We start from the raw sequence: 24,459 nt of genomic DNA, 5'->3' as shown, positions 1-24,459 counted from the left end.
TCAATCAGGGCACACCTGATGCCTTCCTTCCCTTTTTCCCATTATAAAGCTTTCCCACTCCTCTGCCTTTGAGTCTCAGCTAAAACACAAGTGACATGACTGACTCACTTGCTACATCAAGCTCTGAATAACTAGCTCTTTTTTTTAACTAACTTTTTAAGATAATTGACATATAGTTATTTACAATGTTATATTAGTTTCAGTGTACAGCAAAGTGATTCTTTTCTAGATTCTTTTCCATTATAGATCACTAGTAGACATTGAATATAGTTCCCCATGCTATACAGCAGGTCCTTCTTGTTTATCTGTTATATATATAGTAGTGTGTATATGTTAATCCCAAATTCCTAATTTATCCTTCCCTCTGCCTCCCACTTGGCAACCACAAGTCTGTTCTCCACATCTGAGTCTGTTTCTGTTTCATTGATAGGTTAACTTGTGTCATAGTTTAGATTCACATTTAAATGATATCACATGATATTTGTCTTTCTCTGACTTACTTCACTTAATATGATAATCTCTATGTCTATCCATATTGCTGCAAATGGCATTATTTTATTCTTTATTATGGCTGAGCAATATTCCTCTGTGTTTGTATGTGTGTGTATGTAATCTTATTTTTTCATTCATCTGTCAGTGGACATTTAGACTGCTTCCATGTCTTGCTGCTGCTAAGTCGCTTCAGTTGTGTCTGACTCTGTGCGACCCCAGAGACAGCAGGCCACCAGGCTCCCGCGTCCCTGGGATTCTCCAGGCAAGAACACTGGAGTGGGTTGCCATTTCCTTCTCCAATGCACGAAAGTGAAAAGTGAAGTCGCTCAGTCGTGCCCGACTCTTAGTGACCCCATGGACTGCAGCCTACCAGGCTCCTCTGTCCATGGGATTTTCCAGGCAAGAGTACTGGAGTGGGGTGCCATTGCTATTGTAAATAGTGCTGCAATGAACACTGGGGTACATGTTGAATAACTCCTTTTTCTTGTTCTCATTTGGTTGGTCTTCCTTACTTTCACACAATCTAATTTATTAATATACATAAAATGTTTAGTACAACGTATAATTATTAGGCCCAGGACCTTCTGAATCATCAAAGGAAACAAAGCCCTGAGGCTCCCAAGGTCTGAGCTGTTTCCTTTCTTTTTAAAAATTATTTATTTATTTGGTTGTGCCAGGTTGCGGCATGTAGGATCTTTAGTTTGTGGCATGCAACCTCTTAGTTACAGCATGCGTTTCCCTGACCAGGAATCAAACCCTGGCCCCCTGCATTGGTAGCTCTAAGTCTTAGCTACTGGACCACCAGGGAAGTCCCAAGGACTGAGCCTTTTTCAACCAAAATTTACATTGTATCAAAAAGCCTGCCTGATAATCTGATTTCTAAAGATTCAGTCAACTGTTTCCAAAGTGGCATGTCAGACCTGAAACCAGTCTCCAACCCCAACCTTTGTGGGCTTCATTGTATTAGTAGAAACAGTAAAAGTGGTTTCTTACTTACTGTTTTTTGTTCTAAATGTTGACTAAATTGAGCATTCAAAGAGGCTGCAAGAAGAAAACAGACATTTAAAAGGATATGATTAAGGTCAATTCTTCTTCATAAGGGGTTTTTTAAATCCAGCTTGTAATTTATACAAGCTGCACCTTCTCCCTTTCTCTCCCATGTCCAGCTTTTGAAGAACTTCTAGAAAGTATATTCAGTTGTATGCTGGCACCTCTCTTAGCAGGCACACAGAAAACGTTTGGTACCAGTTCTATAATTGACCACTCTAATAGGTCTGCTTGAGAGAGGACTTTGGAGCTACATAACAAAAGTCAGAGAAGAGGCTCTCATGCCTTCCTCAGATACATACATGCATAAGGTTGGTGATCCTCTCCCCTCACCCCAGCAGCTGCTTCCTGAGGAGCCAGTGGAAGTTTAGAGATCAGAGGGAACCTCCCCTGAGCCTCAGTGGGAGAATGCTTACCCAACCCTTGGAACAACAGCAGAAGAGGCCATGTCCCATGGTCCACCTACTGTTCCTTGAGGGGGGCTTCCAAGAGGAACAGGATGGAGCTTCAGCTGCGACAGAACTTAGTGCAGCTTTAGTCCCCACAGAATGGGTCCCTGTATCCAGCAGGACATTCAGAGCCAGCGGAAGATGAACCCACAGCCCGTACTGACTGACACCTACCTCAGAGGTATGCCAGCCAAGAGATGTGAGCACCAGCTAATTCACAAAAGTGACTGCAGGAAGACCCTGACTACTGCCCCCAGGGCTTCCCTAATGCCTCAGGATCCCTAGCTCTTTGCTCCACAGCCCTCCATCATCTGGGGACCATTTCCCCTCTCTTCCTTCACAGTATTTAAGAAATAAAAAAATCAATTTTCCTGGCTAAAAGAACCCAAAAGTCAGAGAAATAACTCAAAAATTCACGATATTCTTTTCCTTTGTTGCTCAGGATAATAAATACAAAGCTTACCACTAGATGTTACCATTTTAACTTCATTTGAAAGTGGGTGTCAAGTCTGGCTGGCCTGAGGCCCTTTTCTCATGAGCCCCAGAGTGCCTGGCACACTTGGCATTCACAACTCCTGATTCCTGTACATCTTCTGCCAAGGTTCGGTAGGGCCCCGGGTACATAAAAACCCGATTCCTGATCCTGGACTCCAGAAAATCTGCTTTAAGGGAGAGAGCGCAGGCAGCAGGGTCACTAGAAAAGCCCAAGCAACAACACTGTGGCTCCAAAATGTGATTCGCTCACACCCCCAAGTTCGTGTCCTTAGACAACCGCGGGGCGGGCCTGGAACCGCCAGTAACAGGTGCGTGGAGGGGCAGTCGTTAGCGAGACCCCCCTCTACACTTGATCTCAGTCAAAAGGCCGAGAAGCGATGATACCCCCCCTCCCCCAGGTAACTTTTCCGCTTTCCTTGGCTGCCAAGCCCACTGGTGACCATTACCTGCCGAGTCCCCAACCAAGAATAACAGCACCAAGCGCAGCCCCACGAGCGCCATCCTCCCGCCTGGCCGGCGGTCGGGTCCCTGTGCGCTCCAGCGCCTGCGCGCGCGACACTGACTGCGCCCTCGGGTTGGACACGTGACAGAGGGATGTGAAGGAAAGGCAAGCAGGAGGAGGGAGGGCGGGCAGGGGGAAGAGGAGGAACAGAGCAGGTTGGAGGCGGGAGGAGGGCCAGGCAAGGATGGACGCGAGGAGAGGATATGGAGGAAGTGGGGAAAGTAAGGTAGAGGAGGGTGGTTACTAGCTTCCCACTTCCCTACCCGCCCCCGCCCCCGCCCCCAACCCTTCTGTAGGGAGAAAGCGACTAAGGCGACCCCATCCCTGCAGCAAACAAGAACGTTGTAAGAGCCCTGGATAACCTTGTGAGTGTCAGTCAACCCCAGGTTCTTCAGCATCTTCTATGTCCCAGAAACTGGGGGCTGAACTTAACGAAGGAGGTCAGGGCTCTCTAGAAGCTTTTCTAGTGTAGGTGTTGGCAATGGGGTTACACAGGGAACTCCACAACAAGTGAATACAGTAATTTCTAAAATTAAGCTGGAGACTGGAACCAGCTGCCACTGCCAGTGAAGGGCCAAAGCTGGGGCACCACTAAAAGAAACAGTGAGTCCCTCCTCTGTCACCCTGACTTGCAGTGTCCCCCATACACATCCTATTGGCACAAAAAGCCAGCTAGCAAAGCAGATGGGAGGTCTGCAGAATTCTGCCATCACAGAGTCTAAAAGGCTGGGTGTAGAGCTTGTGGTGGTTGTTCACTCACTCAGTCATGTCTAACTCTTTGTGACCCCATGGACTGCAGCATGCCAGGCTTCCCTGTCCTTCACCATCTCCTGGAGCTTGCTCAAACTCACGTCCATTGAGTCAGTGATGCCATCCTCTGTCGTCCCATTCTCCTCCTTCAATCTTTCCCAGCATCAGGGTCTTTCTAATGAGTCAGTTCTTCAAATCAGGTGGCCAGAGTACTGGAGCTTCAGCTTCAGCGTCAGTCCTTCTAGAGATGACATACCACAACCTAATGATTGGTGCCATCACATGCCCACCCCTTGATGTCAGCAACCTCAGGTACAGGGACAATAAGACAGTGTGCACGCTGTCTAAAGTTCTGGCTAGTTGAGGCCAGAGCGTAAATTTGAAACATGTTTATACTTTTCTGAGATATATAATGTAAATTCTTTGGACAATAGTCTTAAAATGACTTATTTTGGTCATTGTTTTTTTGCTTTCATACCAAAATATTTTCTCAACTCTGTGGGATTTCTGTTACCAGATGTTAATAACATAGACACTTCATCTTTGACATTCAGGAACACAAACTGATACCTGAGCACAGACTCAGGAACAATGCTTAGAGTTGTGTTAGGAGGAATTTCAACTTCAAAAAGAAAACCATTTACCCCTCAAGGTAGATTTCTTATAAATTGATACTGCTGCCTTTTTGTTATTTTGTTCCAAACAGTTGATATCACACCTTAGAAACATTTCATACCAGGGTGCTTTTCACATAACTGTATCAGCATTTGTCAGCCAAGAATAAGAATAACAAAAATTTTTCTGTAAAGGGCCTGAGAATAAGTACTTCAGACTTTGTGGGTCATGCAGTCTGTCACAACTGATCACCTCTACCATTGTAGTGCAAAAGCAGGCAGATTATGAGTGAGTCAGCAAATGGACGTGGCTGTGTTCCAGCAAAACTTTATAAAAACAGGCAGCAAGCCATGCTTAGACTGTGTGCTGTAATTTACTGACCCCTGGACAAACATGCCAAATAAAAATGGTCAATGCAGCCATTGGCGTGTTAGTAACACCAAGAGCAAGCTAGGAGATGTGTTCTGAAGTTAATCCTTGTGGCTTTGTTTTTAGTCCTCCTTTAGTTACTCACTACTACTTAGATCTCTACAGCTCCAAATGAATGAACATTTGATGAAGTGTCTAGGAAATTTTGGCAAAATAAAATTTTTTTCTAGTCCTATTATATGTTCACTTCATTTAAATACATTTTTATTTTATCCCGAATCACCTGGTTAATTATGCCTCTAGGAAGTCTGACTTTTAACTTTAGTGTCTGTTACTTACTGCTAGTCTGCCTTGATTACAGGTACTGGTGAATCTTCTGAAATTATGCAATACGAAGGTACTTTTACTGTTTCTCATGCTACAACCAAACAAGAGATCTTATATACAAACTCTATCATAGGAAATTATCCAGTCCATATTTAATTATTGATATGAGGCTTTTAAAAGGCATCTATAAGCTTAGAAAAAGAAAGTCTTGTTACACTAAAATTAACTCAAAATGGAATGTGAATTTAAATGTAAAAGTGAAACTTTAAAATTTTAGAGATACGTAGAAAATCTTCAGAACCTAAGCAAGGAGTTCATAGACTTGACACAAAAGTATAGTTCATGAAAAGACAAACATAAACTGGACTTCATCAAAGGTAAAGAATTTTGCTCTGCACAAAACCTTGTAAAGAGAATGAAAAGACAAACTATAGATTGGCCAAAAATATTTGCAAACCACGTACCCAACAAAGGACTTGTATCTAGAATATGTAAAGAGATCTCAAAAATCACAGATGCTTCTAGTTAGCTGGAAAACAGAGAGATATAGGGGTCAAAACTGAGAATTTGTTGAAAACATTTTTGCTAGCTTATTACATGCTTGGTTCTCAGAATTTTTAAAAACTATCAGTAAATGTAAATTGTACATCTTTGAAAAGAATTCTCAAGCACTTTTGACTCTTACCACAAAGGTGTTTTTAGAGTCCCTCCGCCCACCTTTTTAAAAGTAGATACTCTGCATAATCACATTTGGAAATTACAAAAAAGAAAAATTTAAGATAAATAATTACTTTGGAATGAAACCATCCCTACTATCCAGAAGGAAGTACAGTCCTAGAAATATCACATTAATTTCGTTCATTCATTCATTCCACAAATATTTACAAAATATTTACATGTGTACTGTCCTAGGAACCAGATTTAGCAGTGAATAAAACATACATCAGAATCAAAACCCCTACCCTCGAGGAGCTTACATTATAATGATTTTACTGTGATAAAAAGCCCAGTTAAAACAGCAACAAACTGTTCAAATAATGTTCACAATCAATGTATACCTACTCTTAATTGATTACACAAGACCTATGGATCAGAGAACTCTTTTTTTCTTTTAACTTTTTGGACATTTCCTGTAGCATGTGGGATCCTAGTTCCCTGACCAGGGATTGAACCTGCAACCCTCTGAATTGGAAGGTGGAGCCTTAATCACGGGACTACAGGGGAAGTCCCCTAGAGAATTAAAAAAATTTTTTTTTAATTTAACGAGGGACTTCTTTGGTAATCTAGTGTCTAAGATTCTGCACTACCAATTCAGGGGGCCCAGGTTAAAGCCCTTGTCAGGTAACTAGATCCCACTTGCTGCAACTGGAAATCATGTAGACTACCGATAAGAGCCAGCACAGCCAAATAAATACACAAATATTTTTTTTTAATAAAGTAAAAATAAAAATTTAATCAGTGTAGTAAATCAGGCTATATAAATACCAAAATGTATATGATCACTCCTAGGCCCATCTTAGACCACCATGTTATCAAATCTCATCTAAACAGAAGTTGCAGAAGCACCAAAGGCACTGTGGAAAACTTTAACTGGCTCCCCCTGAATCAAATCCAAACCTTTGTGGGGTTTTGGAATATGTAGTTCCTTTTCACAAAAATTTTGTTGTTTATATTAAGTAATGAATATTATTATTTTAAATGAGTTAATAAATATTTTCTAAATTGCTTTGTTTAATTCTAATAACATTAAATATTGATAGCCATAACAGGAAACACTCTTTAGGATAGTCAATAATTTTTTAAAATGTTAAAAATCTATTTGGACTCTAAGACCAAATTTTGAAGATCAATTGCCAAATGAAATAAATGCTATTCCCAATTTATATTTAATGTAAGTAGGGCCAAAATGGTCAGGAAGATGTAAAGGACAAGGCTAATTTGATCTTGTTTTCCTTTCTATTCAGCTCTAGAATGTAATAGATATTCATTTCATACTCTGAAACTAACATAAGTAGAATTCTACTGTATTAAGTGAACTTTGGCAACCTAGTGTGTGTATTCCTATTGCCTCTGTTGTTGTTCAGTCACTAAGTCATGTCTGACTCTCTGGGACCCCGTGGACTGCAGCACGCCAGGCTTCCCTGTCCTCCATTATCTCCTAGAGTTTGCTCAAACTCATGTCCATTGAGTTGGTGATGCCATCCAACCATTTCATCTTCGGTCGCCCCCTTCTCCTGCCCTCAATCTTTCCCAGCATCAGGCTCTTGTTTAATAAGTCAGCTCTTTGCGTCAAGTGGCCAAAGTACTGGAGCTTCAGCTTCGGCATCAGTCCTTCCAATGAATATTCACTGTTGATTTCCTTTAGGATTGACAAGTTTGATCTCCTTGCATCCAAGGAACTTAAGAGTTTTCTCCAGCACCATCAAATTTAAACTTTTAAGAAAAATTATCCCAAATTTGGAAATAAAGCAAAATATTACTATCTGCTTTTGTAAAGTCATACTAGAGCATTCTCTAAGAAACCTGAAGGGGATCATCAAATTCTAGGGGCTGTCATCTTATATGGCTTATTATTTACCCAGTAGAGCCTAGAGTCTGTAAAATTAGATCTTGTAGAAGATCAGCTATAAATGACTTTGTCAGGTAGAAAAGATTATGCTAAATGTTACTGTTTTATGCTAATGTGTCAACAGTTAGTAGTAATAGTAGTGTCAATAGGGCTTCCCTGGTAGCTCAGCTGGTAAAGAATCTGCCTGCAATGCGGGAGACCCTTGTTCAACTCCTGGGTCAGGAAGATCACCTGGAGAAGGGATAGGCTATCCACTCCAGTATTCTTGGGCTTCCTTGGTGACTCAGATGGTAAAGAATCTGTCTGCAATGCAGAAGACCTGTGTTTGATCCCTGGATTGGGAAAATCCCCTGGAGGAGGGCATGACAACTCATTCCAGTATTCTTGTCTGGAGAATCCCCATTACCAGAGGAGCCTGGTGGGCTACAGTCCATGGGGTCACAAAGAGCTGGACATGACTGAGTGACTAAGCACAATGTGTCAATAAAAAGCAGTGTTGTATTTAATTTTCAATCTTATTCCAGCAATCTTTTTTCCATAGACTATGTGTTTACCAGTCTCCTGTATCCTTCTTGAACTCGACTTACCATCTTGCTGGTTCCCTCACTAACTAATTAAATAAGGAGACTAAATAAGAAGCCAATTTTCCTAGCATATGGGGAAGAGGGTCTTTCCCATTTGGGAAGACCAGCATGTACAAAGGCTTCATGACTCCTTTAGAGAATTTTAAGAAGTTCAATGTGGCTAGAACTCTGCTTCTCAGACTTTGATATGCATGCAAATCACTTAGATACAATAAGTCAAGCTAAGGCCTAAGAGCCTGCTTTTCTACAGGCTTCCAGTTGAAGCCCTTGCTGCTGATGCACTAACCACACTTTTAATAACAAGGGACTAGACCAGAGCATAGGAGTATGTGAGAATCTCCAGAGCTGAAGATGGAAACTGAAGATGAATGTGGATCTAGAATAGGTGCTCTAATAAAAAATAATCTTTTTTTTTTTTTTTACAATCTACATCAAACAAAAGATTCCTAAGGCCAAGTAGGAAGTTCACTCATTTGAAATAATATATGTGCTCCAGCCCCATTTCAGTATAATTACAGAAGTGGGACTAGGCCTAGTGAGTAACTGCATGAAAACTGTCCTGTTTTTTTGTGTTTTGCTTTTTGTTTTGGCCACTCAACTTGTGGGCTCTTATCCTACTCCTGATCAAGAGTTGAGCCCAGCCTGTGGCAGTGAAGTGAAGTGAAAATCATTCAGTTGTTCAGTCGCGTCCAACTCTTTGCGACCCCATGGTCTAGGATCAAACCCTGGTCTCCTTCATTGCAGGTGGATCCTTTACTAGCTGAGACACAAGGGAAGCCCAACTATTGGATCACAAGGAATTCACAACTCCCTGAGCTCGTTGTTTAGTTGAGCTCAGCTGTATTTGATGATGTCTACTACCATTTAGGGATTCCCTCGTAGCTCAGCTGGTAAAGAATCCGCCTGCAATGCAGGAAACCCTGGTTTGATTCCTGGGTTGGGAAGATCCCCTCTGGAAGGGAAGGGCTACCCACTCCATTATTCTGGCCTCCGGGTTGTAAAGAGTCAGACACAACTGAGTGACTTTCAATAAGCAACTGCCATCTAGTGGAAATGAGTTGACATTTTAACTATGCTGTGCTGTACTTAGTCATGTCCCACTCTTTGCCACCCCATGGACTGTAGCCCACCAGGCTCCTCTGTCCATAGGGATTTTCCAGGCAAGAATACTGGAGTGGATAGCTGTTCCCTTCTCTAGGGGATCTTCCCAACCCAGGGATTGAACCCAGGTCTCCCACACTGCAGGTGGATTCTTTACTGACTGAGCCACCAGGGAAGCCAGACATTTTTTTTTTTTTTTGCTGTGTATATAAGGTGCTTTATTCTCCTCAGAGTGATACATGCTAAGGTGGGTTGGGTTTGGGCTGATGTTCCCATATGTACAGAATTGAATAAAGTGAGTCTCTGAGAAGTCTGATTTGCCTTGATGTGGAGGGGAGCCAGGGAGGGTGAAGATGGATGTGACCACCAGAATGTATTCAGTCCTGTGCTGTTCAGTCCCTGCCTGGAATGCAGGGAGGTAAGGCAGCTCTCAGGGTAGTCACTTCTAGGCAGGGGCAGTCTGCTGGGTTTGGAGGGCCTTCTGTACCACATCTTCCCGCTGGGCATCTGATATCTCGCGAGCCCAGGCCTGAACCCCCTGGTGCAGGCAGGCGTAAGCCAGTCATCGTCCTTTTCACCAGCTCTACATGTTCTGGGTCCATGAGAATAGAGCTGTGGTTGTTCAGTGCTATAGCTCCCTCCTCATCTTCATCCTCACTTTCTAATGGTGGGTCTGGCAAATGAAGCCCCAGGGCCTGGGTTTGATCCCAGGTGAGGAAACTAGATCCCACATGCCACAGCTAAAGACCCAGCACAGCCAAATGAATAAATATTTTTTAAAAAAGAGAAGAATTCAAACCCAGGAGAGGCAGTCATCATTGACACAATATTTCTCCTCCTTCGTCTCACCCTCCCCTTCCTCCTCCCTCACCATCATCCTTATTATCACAAACCATTATGATTATGTGCCAGGCATTTTCCTAAACCCTTTACAGGTATTATATAATTTAATTCTCACAACTGCTGTGAGTTAAGTATAATTATTATTCCTGTTTCATAGATGAAGAAATCAAGGCCCAGAGCAGTTAAGCAAGTTATCCAAGGTCATTAACTAGGGAAAGCATAGCCAGGATTGGGACTTGGAGAATTTGGGGTTTTGTTTTAATATTTTTAAAAATTTAAATAAAATTTGTGTCTTTGAAGTCCATGAAGTGAATTTTTTTTCTCATTTCTTATTTTGTTCTCCAGATTTATTGAGATATTGCTGACATACAACATTGTTAAAGTATACTATATGATGATTTAATACATAAAATATATGTAAAATGATTACCACAATAAGGTTAGTGAAACTCCAGTACTTTGGCCACCTCATGCGAAGAGTTGACTCATTGGAAAAGACTCTGATGCTGGGAGGGATTAGGGGCAGGAGGAGAAGGGGACGACAGAGGATGAGATGGCTGGATGGCATCACTGACTCGATGGACGTGAGTCTGAGTGAACTCCGGGAGTTGGTGATGGACAGGGAGGCCTGGCGTGCTGCGATTCATGGGGTTGCAAAGAGTCGGACACGACTGAGCGACTGAACTGAACTGAACTGAACTGAACATATTCATCACCTCACGTAATCATAAATTGTGTATGTGTATGATGAAAACATTTAAAATCTACTCTCTCAGCAATTTAAAAACATATAATACAGCATTATAATCACCATGCTGTTCTCCAGAACTTGCTGGTGCAGCAAGAAAAAAAAGGTTTGTATATAATGGACTACTACTCAGCCCTAAAAAGAATGAAATAATGCCATTTGCAGCAACATGGATAGATTTAGAGATTATCAATACTAAGTGAAGTAGGTCAGAAAGAAAGATACAAGTACCATATGATACCACTTATGTGTGAAATCTAAAATAAGACACAAATGAACTTATTTACGAAACAGAAACAGACTCAGAGATGAAGAAAACAAACTTTGGTTACCAAAAGGGAAAGGGGATGGGGGAAGGATAAATTAGAATTTGGGATTAGCAGATGCAAACTGCTATATATAAAATAGATAAGCAACAGGGTCCTACTGTATAGCACAGGGAACTATATTCGATGTCCTGTAAAAATCAGTGATGGAAAAATATGAAAAAGAATATATACACATATATATATGTACCATTGAATCACTTTGCTGTACACCAGAAACTACACAACATTGTAAATCAACTATAACTTTAATGTTTTTAAAGGTGTACAATTCTTTTCATGTATTGTTGAATTTGGTTAGCTAATATTTTGTTGAGGATTTTTGCACTTATATTCATCAGTGATATTAGCTTGTTATTTTCTTTTTTTGAATTGTCTTTGTCTGGTTTTGGTATCAGAGTCATGCTGGCCTTGTAGGATGATTTCAAGAGGTTTTTTGGGTCTCTTTTTCCGCCTTCATTTTTTGGAATAGTTTGAGAAGGATAGATGTTAACTGTTCTCTAGATGTTTGGTAGAATACACCTATGAAGCTGTCTGGCACTGGACTTTTGCTTGTTGGGAGTTTTTAAAATTACTGATTCAGTTTCATTACAGGTAATGAGTCTGTTCACATTTTGAATTTCTGACTCAATCTTAGACAATTGTACTTTTCTAGGAATTTATTCATTTCTTCTAGGTTATCCATTTGATTGATTCTAATTGTTCATAGTAACCATTTATGTATCTGTAATGTTGATTATAACTTCTTTCATTTGGGATTTTATTTATTTGGGCCCACTCTTTTTTGCTTAATGAACATTGCTAAAAGCTTTATCAATTTTGTCTAGTTTTCAAAGAACCCACATCTCCTGCATTGGCAGGCAGATTCTTTACCACTGAGCTGTCAGGGAAGCCCTATAATAAGGTATAGGGATCTCAGTTTTAGGCATATGTAGCAGTACTACCAAAAAAAGAAAGTTGAAAAGTATATACAAGAAAATATAAGCATATAAAATACTAAAAAAAATTGGGATCTATTCCCCAATATTAAGATAAGGAAAATAAGGGGAGCTGAATTTTCTGGGGGTCTTCAAAACATTAGCTCTATCAGATTTTATAGCCACCTGGAGAAGAAGTTTTCCTGGTGGCCTGGAGCCATTATTGGCAAAAATAATTGACAGGGTGATAATTTGTGTAAGATCTCTGGTTTGAATTAATGTGCCCATCTGCCCACCTCTATGGTCAAACTGTCATTGACCTGAAGCAATGCCTTGCACGTAGTAGGTACTGCATAACTATTTGCTGCAAGCAAGAGAGGAGTATAAGAACTTACTGTGGGATGGAAAACAGATGTCACTACCTTGGAAATCTAATCAAACAGCTTTTGAGGTATAGGGAGGCATGCCTTTGCAAATCAGGAACTATTCAACCCCAGGAAGCAGATGTGGTCAAAACTCCAGGGTCATATTTTTACTCTAGTGACTATCAAAACATTTAATCTGCCCAGGGAATTTATTTCCAAATGACATTCTGAGTGACTGCTTCCATTCAGTACAAGCTGGGTTTTGCAATAATTGCCTTTGATGTCTGTGTTGCAGTCTTCCTTCCTCTCCTAACCCCTGCCACTGTCAATTACTCTGGGAGGCTGCCCACAACAATGGAGACTATTGCTTCAGTAAAGGTAGTGTCCATAGTGCCAGAGGTTACAGGCTCTGCTGAAAGCTATTCTGAGAGCAAAGGGAACTTCTAAGGGTTTGTTTTTACTGATATATATTATTTTCCTTTCTAAAATATATGCCCATCATCACATGGGCAAAACACGCCATTTGTGGCAGCAGTTTCATCTCAGATCTTCACTGGATTTACTGCCTCTGCTGTGGGCAAAGTGAGTCTTAACATTGCAAGACTGTAGCTGGGGAATTCCAAGGACAGGTAGAGAAAAGAAGAGATGCTTTCTAGGCCAATAACAGTACCTTAGTGCCCTAAGGGCTTCCATAAACTATTTCTACCTTCTATACCCAGCATTCTTGAAGGATTAAGACATTTTAGGCAGTGCCAAAGAAAGGAACTAACATTTATTGGTTCATGATTATAGGTGAAAAGTTGTACAGATCCGTCTTAGTTCTAGAATATTATCAGACCCAATTTACAGATGAGGACAAATGAAGCTACCTTGGGATCTAAACTCAGATCCCTAGACTCTAAAATCATGTTCTTTCTCATATAGGAAAAGAGGGGAATGGGAGTGGGAGTCAAGATTACTGGCTTGTTTGGGACAATATCTCAGTAAATACACCAGGACAGTGGCATTCACAGGAATGGGCATAAAATAGTCTCATCCAATATATTACTTTAGTTATATTGGAACAAAATGCTCACCTTTAATTCATCCTGATTTGGGGGAAATAACTGAAAATTTAAGACTATTTTAAGTACCTGATTATAAATTTTTCTAAGTTTAATAGGTCCTGATCCCCAGCCCCATCATACCGCAACAACTAATCAAAGACCAGAGGCTCCTTTTTCAGATCCTAACTCTCCAGGTTTCTGCTGTTGGCCATTTCTCAGTAAAATAAACACTAGATGCCTGTCATACTGGATAAAGTTGTACTTTGGGTTCCCACTGCCTTCCACAATTCATTACATTTCAAATATGCCCAAAATATAATATAAGCTATACTCATCATAAAATTCTTAATGTCTTTTTGAGCTCACTCCTAACATTATTTAAAATTGGCAATCTATACTTGCAAACATGGTGACTAGAGTTGCAAGTAGATGTGTTTACAGAAAGTCTTGGAAACTAAGAAGTTCACAGAAAGGACATTTTATAATTGTCAAATTCTTATGTGAAATAATACAAGAAACAAATTGTCATAGAGAACGCTGGGTTGTCTACAAGCAGTAAAAGTTGAGTCCTTTAGGAATAGAAAAAGAAGATTTTTTAAAGTGGCTACCATTGACTTCGGAAGGGGAAAATAAAAAAGAAGCTATGGCAAAGAAAGCCATTTGACCTCTTCTATTTGACTTACATTCTTAGAGATGACTTTGTCCCAGGGCCAAGTCTAAAATAATGTGTCCTTTCTGTTGTCATTATTTAAGTTCTACTTATCAAGAAGAAAGGCCAACTCTCAAAAAAAGTTGAATACTTAACTTAAAAAGGAGTTTAAACATTCAGCTGTGGCAAGTCACTGGAATGAGTAGACAAAATTTCACAAGTTTTATTCTGAACTTGTACACCTGATTTTGGAAAACATTTACATGGTAGGTTTAGTTTTAATTTGTCCTACTTCAGTGCAAAATTTCTTGGATCCTGGAAGTCTTCCTAAGTTCCTTTTACCTCCTTTGTAACAGTGCCTCTTAAACTTTAATGTGCACAGACAGCTTGTCAAAATGCAATTCTGATTCACTAGATCTGGGTTGGGCTTCAGATTCTGCATATTTACTAAACTCTCAGGTGATGACAGTGTTTCTGACTGATGGGCTACACTCTGTGAACCAAGACTTTAGATCAGAGAATTCTTAAAACTCAGTGGAATGATATCTCAAAAGCAGGAACTAAATGGATTAATTGTTGTTGTTTAGTCACCAAGTCATGTCTGACTCTTTTGTGACGGTGTGGACCATAGCCCACCAGGCTTCTCTGTCCATGGGATTTCACAGGTAAGAATACTGGAGTGGGTTGCTGCTTTGGATCTTCTGGACCCAGGGATCAAACCCAAGTCTCCTGCGTTGGCCAGTGGGTTCTTTACCACAGAGCCACCAGGGAAGCCCAAATGGATTAACAGAGGAAGACTTTTTCTAAGGGGACATTTAAGAGTGAAAAGAATATGAATAGGACTTCCCTGGGGGCCCAGTGGTTAAGAATCCACCTGCCAGTGTGGACACGGGTTCAATCCCTGGTCCAGGAAGATTGCACATGCCACAGGGCAACTAAACCCATGTGCCACAACTGCTAAGCCTGCATGCCTAGAGCCTGCACTCCGCAACAAGAGAAGACGTCACAATGAGAGTAGCCCCAAGTTCACTGCCGCTGGAGAAAGCCCACAAGCAGCAATGAAGACCCATAGGCAAAAATAAAATAAAATTAAATTTGAAAAAAGAAGATGAATAGAAACTATCTTAAACCAGACATGCTTTACTATGGAGAGATACTGGTAGATTTAAAACAAGAAGGAACTGGATCAGATTGACTTATTAAATATCACTCCTTTCTTCCTATGTAGGGATCTATTAGCAAGAGATAGACAACACACAAGCCACTACTGAGGAAAATAGCTAGATAATTCCAACAAAGCCCTAGCCAAGTCTTTATCTTATCTCGACCTCCCTCTGACCCTCATGGCAGTTATATGCAAGTTGAGAGATTTCAAGCATAGGGTGACAGACATGGCCTTTATTCAAGATATTATCTCTACAACAGAGTCATGAACCAGAGTCTACTAACTACGTTTTTACAGATGAGGAAACCAAGACTCAGAGTTGTGGTAATTGCGGAACGTCATTGAGCTAGTTAGTGAAATAGCTGGAATTGAAGCCCAGGTGGTCAGGGTCTAGAATCCACATTCGAAACTTCCTCAAGTATTGCTCTCAGTATTTGAATATCATAGCGCGGTAGGGTGTGTACTAGGCATCCAAACTTGTAGGTGAAATCATCAGGATTCCTCTAGGAATGTAATTAATGTTTGTAGAATCTAAATCTCTTCCAGAAGTCTCAGGTACATCTGCATTATAAGTTTTCTACTTTTACTATCTCCACATCTGTATCTTTCATTTACTCTTCAACCCATTCAGATTCAACCAGGCATCTGACTTCATCACTCACATGAAGTGACTTTTTTTTTTTGGCTGCAACATGCGGCATGAAGAATTTTACTTGCTGGGCCAGGGATCCAACCCATGTTCCCTGCAGTGGAAGCACTGATTCCTAACCATTGGATCACCAAGTAAGTCCCCTAAGTGACCTTTTTAAAGCCCTGGCTGTCTCCTATGTTGCCAAATCTAATATATGCCTTCTACTCCTAATCTGACACTGCCTCTCAATAGCATTTGGCCCAGCCCTCTGGTTTCTCTGACACTGTACCATTTTGTTCTCTGATATCTCTGTTCCCTCTCCAGTCTCCTTTTGCTACCTCTTCATTCTCCATTCGAGCTTGTTATTGTATCACAACAAACTGTGGAAAATTCTTAAAGAGCTAGTAATACCAAACTACCTTACCTGTCTGCAAAGAAACCTGTATGCAGGTCAAGAAGCCACAGAATCAGACATGAAACAATGAACTGGTTCAAAATTGGGAAAGGAGTACATCAAGGCTGTATATTGTCACCCTGCTTATTTAACTTCTGTGCAGAGTACATCATGTGAAACGCCAGGCTGAATGAATCACAAGCTGGAATCAAAATTGCTGGGAGAAATATCAATAACCTCAGATATGCAAATGATACCACTCTAATAGCAGAAAGTGAAGAGGAACCAAAGAGCCTCTTGATGAGGATCAAAGAGAAGAGTGAAAAAGCTGGCTTAAAACTCAACATTCAAGAAACTAAGATCAGGGCACCCAGTCCCATCATTTCATGGCAAATAGATGGGGAAAAAGCTGAAACAGTGACAGACTTTATTTTCCTGGGCTCCAAAATCACTGTGGACAGGGACTGCAGCCATGAAATTAAAAGATGCTTGCTCCTTGAAAGAATAGCTATGACAAACCCAGACAGTAATAAAAAAGCAGAGACATTGCTTTGTGGACAAAGGTCCATATGTCAAAGTAATGGTTTTGCCTGTAGTCATGTCCGGATGTGGAGAAGGCAATGGCAACCCACTCCAGTACTCTTGCCTGGAAAATCCCATGGTCGGAGGAGCCTAGTAGGTTGCAGTCCACGGGGTCACGAACAGTCGGACACAACTGAGTGACTTCACTTTCACTTTTCACTTTCATGCATTGGAGAAGGAAATGGCGACCCACTCTAGTGTTCTTGCCTGGAGAATCCCAGGGACGGAGGAGCCTGGTAGGCTGCCATCTATGGGATTGCACAGAGTCAGACATAACTGAAGGGACTTAGCAGCAGCGGTGGCAGCAGCATGTCCGGATGTGAGAGTTGGACCATAAAGAAGGCTGAGAGCTGAAGAATTGATATTTTCGAACTGAGGTACTAGAGAAGACTCTTTAGAGTCCCTTGGACTGCAAGAATATCAAACCAGTCAATCCTAAAGGAAATCAACCCTAAATATTCATTGGAAGGACTGATGCTGAAGCTCCAATACTTTGGCCACCTGATGCAAAGAGCCAACTCATTGGAAAAGACCCTGATGCTGGGAAAGATTGCGAGCAGGAGAAGGAGGCAACAGAAGATGAGATGGTTGGATGGCATCACTGATTCAATGGACATGAATTTGAACTCTGGGATACAGTGAAGGACAGGGAAGCCTGGCATGCTGCAGTCCAATGGGGTCACAAAGAGTCGGACATGGCTTAGGGAATGAACAACAACAGGTCAGTTAATCTCTGTTGGTCTTTATTTCTTCTCTCATCTTTTCCCTTCCTTCATCCCTCCCTGTTTATCCTCATGACTTTAAATATCTTCTTAATGATGCAAATGACTCCCAAATTTACATTGTCAGCGCAGGCCTCTTCCCTTAACTCTAAACATAGAACTTTTACTTTGACTTCTCCACTGGCTTGTTTTATGGCCATTTAAACTTGCATTCAAAACTCAGTGTTTAGCAGAGCTTCACATAGGCGTGATGATCATACTGGTTATTGAGTACATGGTTCTTTGGTTTCAGGATAAATTTAAAAATTCTTAACCTGGTATCCAAGGCCAATTTGGGGCAGTCTTTGCCCAGAGATCTTTCTGTGGTCATACTAGGATTTCCCTGTTGGTCTAGTGGTTAAGACTCCATGATTCCAATGCAGGGGGTACAGGTTTGATTCCTGGTCAAGGAACTAAGACTCCACATGCTGCATGATTCGGTTAAAACGGAAAAAAAGGCTTACCCAGTTCCTACTCATTTGCTAACTCAGCCTAACTTGGTACTGGCCAATAGTTGCTCTGCTTACCACTCATTCTATGAGTGAGAAAAATGGATGGTACCTGACCACAGGGTAAGTTAGTCTGGCAGGCTATCAATGTCAGTATCTGAATATTCTTGAAAGGTCATTGAGACAGTTCCCCTCCCTCAGTGAACCCCTTCCCACATATAAAACTATGTGAGGCTTGTTGGATGGATTTCCTCCACAAAGTTGTTACCCAGAAACTGGGTTTGCCTTTTGGTGGGTGTCAAGCCAAAAGATGCAACCAAGCCAAAGATTGGAAGAAGTAAGGATTTGTGAAATAAAAGTCATATTTTTGTGGTTAAACAGGAGAAATTTAAACAAGAAAACTTTTCAGCCCTTTGGACTCCTCTCTGCACTGTGCATTGTGTATCTGCATTATGCATTACCAAACCTCCTCTCCTCCCTGCCCCTGAAAAGGGGGGAGGAGTACCTGCTCAACCTTAAAGAGAAACTTCTTCTAGCATCACAAAGAAGACTCCTTAAAAGATAACATTCTTTCTTGATGTTGTAAGGGGTCATACGACCTACCACAGTGACTCATTCGATATCTAGCCCTCTGTCTCAAAAAAGCTTATATAACTATGCCTTTACTTTTAAAGGATGTAATAGTTCTTGGAGCTGAGACGCTCTTCCCAGGTTGTAATCCTCCAATTTGGCTCAGATAACATTTTCCATTTCTTTCTTAGATCAACTGATTAATTTCCCATCAACAGATTTATTACTTGTAGCAAGTAAGGAGAACACCAGAGAGCTTTCCCAAAGCAGTGTCTCCCCAAACAGCAAAATGTGGAAGTTTTAAACGAAGGGTACATGCATACTCATTAAAGGGCTTGGGCGGTATGTGTATATTCATGAAGGGAGAATTGAGTAAGAGAGATTTCAGCCTAGAATTGGTGCAAAATCGACAGAGTCCAAACTATAGTGGAACGAAGTTGGAAAACGTTGACATCATCATTTGATCCTCCACCTCGGTGGGGGCCTTAGTTCCTGCAGAACTCAAAGGTATGTACCAGATTGCTATGTATACTCCCTGAGGAGGAGCTAGAGTTCTGTTTTATTGCAGAACTGTTGTTTCCTGACTGCTTTTCCTTTGTTCCTTCCTTCACTCACTTCCCTTAAGACCATTAATTATTGAGACCCATTCAAGGGCAGTTATTGTGGCCAGGCTTAGATCACAAAATGGCTTATACCAAAGATGACTTCTCTTATGTCAAGAAAACCATGCCTGGTTCTCTTTGGGGATCCCCTCCCTTATCTGTTTAGAGTCACTGTCTCCTTCAGTTAGTCTGTCCTGGTCCAGACTAGGTTAGGCATATCATTAATGGATGTCATTGGCTGGCATGCATAATTAAATAAATGGTGCTTATGACCATGACATCCAAGTACCATGTGCTAACAGAGCTCATAGAGGCATAATAAGACTTGATATAGTTCAGGTGAAGTTTTTCTGGAAGACATAACATCTAAGCAAATTCCTGAAATGAGATCAACTCACCCAAGTCAAGTGGGTCCCTGTTGGAGTGGGGATAGGTTCCCAGAAGTACCATCCAGGTAGTTGGAACAGCATGTGGAGATGGTTTGAGACTGGAAATGATCAATGTGGAGGAGCTGGTGGCAGGAGAGGTAGCAGCCTGGGCCAGGCAGCTCCTTACTGAACTTGTTAAGTAGCTCAAACATTGCCCTAAAAGTTTTGAGAAGGCTTGGAGGGGATTTTAGCACAGGAATGATGTGATCAGATGAAATGATTTGCATTTTTTAAAGTTTACCTTATAAGTCTTCTAGGTGAAGAACGGAATGTAGAGGAGCAGGAATGGGCAAGGGACGTTAATTAAGGCAAGAGATAATAGTGGCTTAATGTTTGAATATGGGCTTCCCTGGTGGCTCAGATGGAAAAAGAATCCGCCTGCAATGCGGGAGACCTGGGTTCGACCCCTGGGTCGGGGAGATCCCCTAGAGAAGAAAAGAAGGCAACCCACTCCAGTATTTGTGCCTGGAGAATTCCATGGACAGAGGAGCCTGGTGGGCTAGAGTCCATGGAGTTGCAGAGTTGGACACGACTGAGCAACTAACACCACACCAATGCTTGTATATACAGTGAATGACAGAACTTTCTAATCAAAGTATAGGATACAAGGTTTGGAAAGTCCCCACACATACCTTTCAGGTTCCAGGTTTTATGTCTCAGTGAACAAGTCATCATGATTTTTTCAGTACTAGCTTATTCATCCTAGCTTGCTCATTCAATACTAGCTTGCTCAAAATCCTCCAAGCCAGACTTGAACAGTATGTGAACCATGAACTTCCAGATGTTCAAACTGGATTTAGAAAAGGCAGAGGAATCAGAGTTCAAATTGCCAACATTCACTGGATCATTGAAAAAGCAAGAGAGTTCCAGAAAAACATCTACTTCTGCCTTATTGACTATGCCAAAGCCTTTGACTGTGTGGATCACAATAAACCAAGGAAAATTTTTAAAGGATGGGAATACCAGACCACATTACCTGCCTCCTGAGAAATCTGTATGCAGGTCAAGAAGCAGTTAGAACTGGACATGGAACAACAGAATGGTTCCAAATTGGGAAAGGAGTATGTCAAGGCTGTATATTGTCACCCTGCTTATTTAACTTATATGCAGAGTACATCATGAGAAATGCCGGGCTGGATGAAGCATAAACTGGAATCAAGATTGCCGGGAGAAATATCAGTAACCTCAGATATGCAGATGACACTACCCTTATGGCAGAAAACGAAGAAGAACTAAAGAGCCTCTTGATGAAAGTGAAAGAGGAGAGTGAAAAAGTTGGCTTAAAGCTCAACATTCAGAAAACTAAGATCATGGCATCTGGTCCCATCACTTCATGGCAAATAGAAGGGGAAACAATGGAAACAGTGAGAGACTTTATTTTTGGGGGCTCCAAAATCACTACAGATGGTGACTGCAGCCATGAAATTAAAAGACACTGATCCTTGGAAGAAAAGCTATGACCAACTTAGATAGCATATTAAAAAGCAGAGACATTACTTTGCCAACAAGGGTCTGTGTAGTCAAAGCTGTAGTTTTTCCAGTAGTCATGTATAGATGTGAGAGTTGGACTATAAAGAAAGCTGAGTGCTGAAGAATTGATGCTTTTCAACTGTGGTGTTGAAGACTTGAGAGTCCCTTGGACTGCAAGGAGATCCAACCAGTCCATCCTAAAGGAAATCAGTCCTGAATATTCATTGGAAAGACTGACGCTGAAGCTGAAACTCCAATCCTTTGACCACCTGATGTGAAGAACTGACTCATTGGAAAAGACCCTGATGATGAAGACCTTGAAAGATTGAAGGCGGGAGGAGATGGGGACAACAGAGGATGAGATGGTTGGATGGCATCACAGACTCAATGGACATGAGTTTGAGTAAGCTCTGGGAGTTGGTGATGGACAGGGAGGCCTGGCATGCTGCAGTCCACGAGGTCACAGAGAGTCGGACCTGACTGAGTGACTGAACTGAACTGAACTGAGCTTATTTATAGCAGAGCTAGGACTACAAACCAATTGTGTATTTTTCTCTTGCTACCTTTTATCATGGACCTCCTCATATGACTCAGCGAGTTTTCAAATTTTAAAAAAGCTGTGCCATACTAAATTACGGATATAGTCTCTCTATTTTGAGGTGTTTGAGAATGTTATAATAAACAGTTTTATATAAACAGTGCTTTAGAACTGTTGGCACACAGGTACGAATTCAAGGCCTTTGAAATCAGTTTAGCTATGGAAACCTGTCCAGAGCTTCCTGGGGCTCTCATACTCACATGACACCCTCTGCGTCCCAGCCTGGTAGACTCAGCAGGGTCATATCTGGACTGATTGCCATAGTCATAGATAATGTCAGATTTCTGGACTCCATGGCATTTACCAGGGGCAAGACATGGAACCTCCCTTTGAATCTTTTGTAAATTGCGAGTCCATACTGTCAAATGACAAAAATAATACAATTTAGTCATGAGCTTGATGTCCCTTATCCATGGGAAAACCATCCATGGATTGAGGAGTACACTGCCTCATAGACAATAGAGCACTCTTCCTGAGGGAGTCTGGGCAAGAGCAAGTTTATAGACCTTTAAAGAGGAAACAGAAAAGAGGGCAAGATGACCTAGGAGGTCAGCCATTTCCTTATAAGCTTGTTTTTGTTGTTCAGTTGTTAAGTCGTGTCCGACTCTTTGTGACCCTGTGGACTGCAGCATGCCAGGTTTCCCTGTCCTTCACCATCTCCCAGAGTTTGCTCAAACTCATGTCCATGGAGTCAGTGATGCCATCCAACCATCTCGGCCTCTGCCATCCCCTACTCCTCCTGCCCTCAGTCTTTCCCAGCATCAGGGTCTTTTCTAATGAGTCGGCTCTTGGCATCAGGTGGCCACAGTATTGGAGCTTTAGCTTATAAGCTTAGCAGGTCCTATTTTCCAGTGTGAGGTGAGCGAGCTAAAGCTGAGCTAGGGGGTTGTGATGGGTGTAGGTTAGGTTTCCTCGACAGTGGGGCATTTTCTGGAAGTGCAGCCTGGCTTAGGTTTAGATTTGTGACCTGGGGCCGGCTGCTGCAGTGGCTTCCATTTTCTGGGTCCCCATATATGAATTATATTTATCAATGCTTTTTATACAGGGGATGTTGTGAGAACAAAGTGAGCCTATATTGGTCCCACATTCGTAATCACTGATTGTTTCTTTTTTCCCTTAACTCTTACTTGACATTGAGTCATCAATGTCACCAAAGCTGTCTACATAAACTACCAAGTGGCCATATAGTGACCTATTTATGATTTATATTACATGTGAAAATAAGCTTGAAGAAGTCCTGGGTTGGTTTATTTAAGCTGGGGACTGTTACTCATTTAATAGATTCTAAATATAGAAAGCAAAGATGACAGTTTATATTCACTAAAACAATTATATGGAAGGTAGGCTGTGATCATATACTGGTTAGTACTCTGCATTGTGGAAGGTGGGTGAGTGATGAGGTAATTCTATTGATTTTCAGTCTGAGGTCTCTAGATCTTATACGGTGACGGTTGACAGTTAAAGGCATTAGCTCTAGCTATTAGTTTCTTTTCTGAAGCGACTGCTGTGGCAGGCGTTTCTTATGATTGTGATCAAGGAACTCTTCAAATAGCATCCTCCAGTTTATCTTCTGGGCTTCCCTGGTGGCTCAATGGTAAAGAATCTACCTGCCAGTTCAGAAGATGCAGGTTTCATCCCTGGGTCAGGAAGATCCCCTGATCCCCTGAAGGAAATGGCAGTATTCTTGCCTGGGAATCTCATGGACAGAGGAGCCTGGTGGGCTGCATTCTGTGGGGTCAGAAAAGAGTCAGACATGGTATAGCAACTAAACAACAACATTTAATCTTCTACCTAGATTTTCTGCATCATGTAGATTCCCTGGTACAAGAAAGCATTCAGTTAGTCATCTTATTTGCATTGGTGAGGGAAGATTCAAAAGACACATCATAAGTAATGAATAATTGTCAAATGAATGAAATAATTCATAAGCAAATTTGAGTCCTTTCATTTAAATATAACATTATAAGCTGCATAATAAAGAAATGTATATTATAGAAAGTGAAAGTACCCTGCCATAAGCCTATTCCACAAAGTAATCTTGGTTAATATTTTGACCACTAGTTTTACTAAAAAAACTGGACTGAATATTCTTGTATATCAATGTACACTGTAGGAGGTTTTGTTGGGTCAGAAGCCTTGTGAGTTTATGTGTATATGTGTGTTTATTTTGGCAGTGCCAACTTATTCTCCAAAAAAGCTGTAAGATTTTCACTCCCTCAAACATTCTGTTGTAAGAAATTCCAAGATTGTTTTATTTTACTTTTAAAATGCTTATTTTCCCACCTTCCCTGGTGGTGCAGTGGGTAAGAAGCTGTCTGCCCGTGCAGAGGACACGAATTTGATCCCTGGTGTGGGAAGATTCCACATGCTGGGGAGCAACTAAGCCCATGAACCACAACTAGTCTAGAGCCCACGAGCCACAGCTACCGAGCCGGCATGCTGCAATTACTGAGGCTTGTGTGCCTCGAGCCTGGGCTCCACCAGAGAAGCCACCACAACGAGAAGCCCGGGCACCACAGTGAAGAGTAGCCTCTGCTCGCTGCAACGAGAGAAAGCCTGCACACAGCAGTGACGACCCAGAGCAGCAAAAAACAGAAAGAGAGAGAGGCCAACGA

The 24,459-nt window shown here is 41.5% G+C and overlaps 2 protein-coding genes across 24 annotated transcripts in view; one reads left to right on the top strand and one right to left on the bottom strand.

The window, feature by feature from the left end:
* The window catches only part of LOC147370626 (serine protease inhibitor Kazal-type 2-like), a 41,493-nt gene extending 21,621 nt beyond the window's left edge, over window positions 1-19,872 (bottom strand). For 6 of the 23 annotated variants that reach the window (XR_015165381.1, XR_015165379.1, XR_015165372.1 and 3 more), the window contains exons 1-3: window positions 2,930-3,016; window positions 2,452-2,650; window positions 1,490-1,533 (exon numbers count right to left, since the gene is read on the bottom strand). Coding sequence is in view for 7 of the 23 variants with exons in the window: in XM_086405615.1 (XP_086261741.1) it covers window positions 1,490-1,533; window positions 2,452-2,467 (60 nt within the window). In the remaining 16 variants the exon portion in view is untranslated. Of the gene's footprint in view, window positions 1-1,489; window positions 1,534-2,451; window positions 2,651-2,929; window positions 3,017-19,746 lie in introns of those variants that run through there. The other 17 variants (XR_015165369.1, XR_015165371.1, XR_015165370.1 and 14 more) reach the window with 5 other exon arrangements.
* The window catches only part of LOC147370625 (RE1-silencing transcription factor-like), a 113,359-nt gene that overhangs the window by 54,530 nt on the left and 34,370 nt on the right, over window positions 1-24,459 (top strand). The gene's annotated exons all lie outside the window — the stretch shown is intronic.

The sequence above is a fragment of the Bos grunniens genome, chromosome 6 (genome assembly GCF_055505025.1).
Source record: "Bos grunniens cultivar Pamir isolate PY7600 chromosome 6, Bosgru_T2T1.0, whole genome shotgun sequence".
Taxonomy (NCBI): Eukaryota; Metazoa; Chordata; class Mammalia; order Artiodactyla; family Bovidae; genus Bos; species Bos grunniens.
The sequence above is the reverse complement of the archived record's forward strand: the minus strand, read 5'-3'. Positions and strand labels throughout refer to the sequence as shown.